General features: G+C 36.0%; 1 protein-coding gene across 2 annotated transcripts in view; it reads left to right on the top strand.

Annotated features, from left to right (window-relative positions):
• The window catches only part of RPS6KA5 (ribosomal protein S6 kinase A5), a 154025-nt gene that overhangs the window by 142205 nt on the left and 7795 nt on the right, over positions 1 to 4025 (top strand). For both annotated transcript variants that reach the window (XM_011373178.2, XM_023538354.1), the window contains one exon: positions 739 to 930. In XM_011373178.2, the coding sequence (XP_011371480.2) occupies positions 739 to 930 (192 nt within the window). The remainder of the gene's footprint in view (positions 1 to 738; positions 931 to 4025) is intronic.

Raw genomic sequence — 4025 nt, 5'->3', positions numbered from 1 at the left:
GATGAATAGTTCAAAATAATAATGTTTTCTGAATAATTGAGGTATAGTATCCATAAGCATCAAAAAATGTGTAAGTATTAACTGTTTTGGAGAAAATAGTTCCAAAATGTAGTGTATATGTCTTCTTTGATAGGCTCTACTGGATCTTACATAATTTTTATTTCTGACTTTATTCGATGGACAAATATTTATCAAAGCACCTACTATGTGACTGTGCCGGGCCCTCGGGATCGAGTCCTGACTGAGCTGGGCACACAGTCCTCACCGTGATGGAATTATAGTCCAATGGGGATGAAGACGGTGGACTAACTATGCAGAGGTGATAAGTGCCAGGAAGGAAGAGTGAATAATGCTAGAAGAAAGTTAAGAAGTCCTGACTTCAGTCTGGTGACACTGTTAGGTGGTATCTCTGAATGAGGAGCAGGTGCACATGGCCAGCTTGGAAGGGAAAGGTTGATGGAGGATGTCAGAGTTCTGGAAAGGCATAGACAAAGGCTCTGACATCAGACAGGGCATGGTGCTGTCGACAAACTGTCGCACATTACCCTGTAAAATTGAAACAGCACAAACAAGTACAACGCAGAGAGCACCGGGACACTGATGTCCAGCTCCCAGACCCCCCATCAGACCCTCTCTGTGCCTGGACCAGTATCAGTATGCAGATAATTTACATAAACGGCATCGCCAAGTCCCATGACATTTCAGTGAGAGACTAATTTAAGGGTTTGTGTCTTGCAGAATCTATTGTTCACTGATGAAAATGACAATTTGGAAATTAAAGTCATTGATTTCGGGTTTGCACGCCTAAAGCCGCCCGATAACCAGCCTCTCAAGACGCCGTGCTTCACTCTTCATTATGCCGCGCCTGAGCTCTTGAACCACAATGGCTACGACGAGTCCTGCGACCTCTGGAGCCTGGGTGTCATTTTGGTGAGTTCATTTGTCATTAAACCTTGTCAAAGTTGGTTTCTTTTCTGTACAACCAAGTGTAGGCCTGACAGGACACTAATTCCCCTTTTTAAAATTTACCTTGGTAAAAAGGCAGGAATTTTGATTTTTGTTCATTTTGAAATATTTGAGGCAGCTACGTTTTATGTGAATAAAAGAGTTATATAGTTTTTTTAAAATAATCAGTAGTCTATTTTCAAAAGATGCATATTAGATATAATGTGAAAATAGCAAAGTGACTTAATCGGAAAACATTAAAAAATATATTCTTTGAGGTTTTCAAATGGGAAAATGTGATTAAAGAATATCATTCAGGGTAAATTAACAAACCAATGGATAAAATTAGAAATATTTATAGTAACTTACAGTAATCATGGTAAGCGTACTTTTCACAAACTGTCCGTGGCTCCCATGATCAGAAGAGAATATTAAAGCTTGAAATCTTGGCATGTCTTTTCTCAATATAGCATGACTTTTTCTGCATATAATTTGTAATGCATAATCTTAGGGAGAAATTTTCAGACAATACAGAAGGATAGAAGGAACAGAGTGAAATCACGCTTAATCTCATCATGTAGAGATGGTGCCATGCAAGCTCTTACTCTCCCTCTAAGGCCCCTGCCCCCACCATGTTTCACATGCTTTATGTCTTTCCACAGCTTTTTCTGTCTACATCCATTTATATTGGGGGTTTTTAACAAGTGAGATTATATTATACATGTAGTTCGAATCTCCAAACTGTTTAACCATTTCTTTACTAATGAGCAGTTAGCATTTTCCAGTTTTTCACTAATTATAAACTATACAAATGAATATTTTTTTATATATGTGCTCACATGTGTCTCTTAGGGACCGCATGTGTATTTCTTTAGATTAGATTTCTAGGAGGAGGGTATATACATCTTTATTTTGACATATTAGATATAATGTGAAAATTTGCCTAGATTTCTTTCGTGAAGGTTTATCAGATCATATTCTCATGAACTGTATACAAATACACTGAATACTATCAATTTCAATGTTAAATTATTTCTTACTTCTGTTAGTATTTACATGCATTTCTTTGATGAATATTCAGTCTAAGCATCTTTTCAGGTATTTGGACATTTGTATTTTTTCTTTTACAAATTGCTGTTTATGCGCTTTGCCCACTTTCCTATGGGGAAATTTTTCTTATTAAATGTTAAAGCTCTGTTGAGGATTTTAATCCTTTGTCTGCCGTTAATATTGGAAATGTTTTTTCTGGTTTGTCATTCGTTTGAACACTTTATTTATCCCATGAACACATGGGATTTTAATTTTATTTTTAGAAGGATTTAAATAGTAAACTTTTTATTTCTATGTAGTAAGATATGTCAGTCTGTTCCTTTATTGTACCTGGCTTTGATGTCAGATTGTCACTCTACCCTTACCCCAACCCAAGATAAAAACATTCTCCTACATTTTCCTCTAGAATTTTATTTTCGTACTTTAATCTGCATTCCATCTGGGATTTATTTTCATGTCAGTTTGCTTTCCCCAGTGGCTGGCCAGGTGTCTCTGCAGGATGGGTCCTCTTTAAGCTTTATATAGATTTCATTTCAGTAATTTTAAGTCATCTTTTATCATTTTTAAACTAAAATTACATATTTATGAATAAGATTTTTAAAATAAAAATGAACAACTAACTTGTATAGCTTTGTGGGTTTTAAGGACTTAAACTGATTACATTTTCATTAGTAGCACTCTTCCTAAAAAATGTCTAGATAAAAAAGAGCCTTTCAATTTAATAATATTATAAGATTACTCCCTGTAAAAGAGCCCTCACTTTAAATATAGGCCATTTATAACCATCATGCTTTTTAAGATTTAGAAGAGTCTTCTTAGACATGCCAACGGTGTTTCAGAATTTCCGAATGCTGTACCTATGGAAATGACTTTGTGTAATGGCGTGGACAGTAGCTGTGCTTCTCTCTAGATCTGTCAGGTTTTTAAGAGAAACAGTAAAAAGAACAAGTTAAATGATTCCACAGGAGTACCATCACAATCTCCAGACTGTGTGAAGACCTACGGGGCTAACGGCCCAGTTTCTTCAGCAAATAAATTGTAAGAAAAAATAGTGCGGGAATCTGTAGATTAAAAGACAATGTTTGTATCTCACTTGAACTCTGATTCAAAGAAATTCTCATTTCAATTCTATTTATTAAATTCAAACTAAATCTAAGTCACACAGATATAATTATAGTATACAAGGTATATAACACAAATGGGGAAATTTGAATATTTATTGGGTATTGAATGATAGAAAGGAATTACTGCTAATTTTTTTAGATGTGTTAATGAGGTTATGGTTGTGGTTTTTAAAAGCCCTTGCCTTTTAGAGATACATAATGAAATACAGATGAAAGATAAATTTAACACCTGCATTAAACTATCAGAAAGAGTGCTTTGCAAACATTTCCACATAATCGAATGAGTATCTCCAGAGAATCTAGATACAAAACTTGAATTATCCCATAGCAAACACGGAATTTACATGGAGTCTCCTGATTTGCCTTAGAAATCTATGGCCCCTTTGCATGTTGTATTCAATAAACGTGAATGTGGATATTATACTATGAAAATAATTTATGTTAACCCCACAGAATAAAACAAATACTTCAGGAAGATGTATCACATCGTATCATGGGGCTTTGATTACAACCCAGTCTACCTCATGGTTGTGTAATCTCCATCAGAAGCACACAGGACTTTAATTAAATTTGAGCTTATACACTGTCTTAGTCTGCCCAGGCTGCCATGACAAAATACTACAGACTGGGTGGTCTCAACAACAGAAATCTATTTTCTCACAGTTCCAGAGGCTAGGAAGTCCAGTATCAAGGTCCAGCATGGTCAGTGTCTGTCTGCTGAGGGCTTTCTCCTTGGATTGATTACAAACAGCCACCAGCTTGTCATGTCTTCGTATGGCCTTACCTCAGTGCATGTGCTGAGAGAGAGTGAGCAAGCTCTCTGGTGTCTCTTTTTGTAAGGACACTAATCCTGTTCAATCAGAGCCCCACCCTTATGACCACGTTTAATTTAAATAATCTCCATGA

Source organism: Pteropus vampyrus, unplaced genomic scaffold (genome assembly GCF_000151845.1).
Source record: "Pteropus vampyrus isolate Shadow unplaced genomic scaffold, Pvam_2.0 Scaffold219, whole genome shotgun sequence".
Taxonomy (NCBI): Eukaryota; Metazoa; Chordata; class Mammalia; order Chiroptera; family Pteropodidae; genus Pteropus; species Pteropus vampyrus.
The sequence above is the reverse complement of the archived record's forward strand: the minus strand, read 5'-3'. Positions and strand labels throughout refer to the sequence as shown.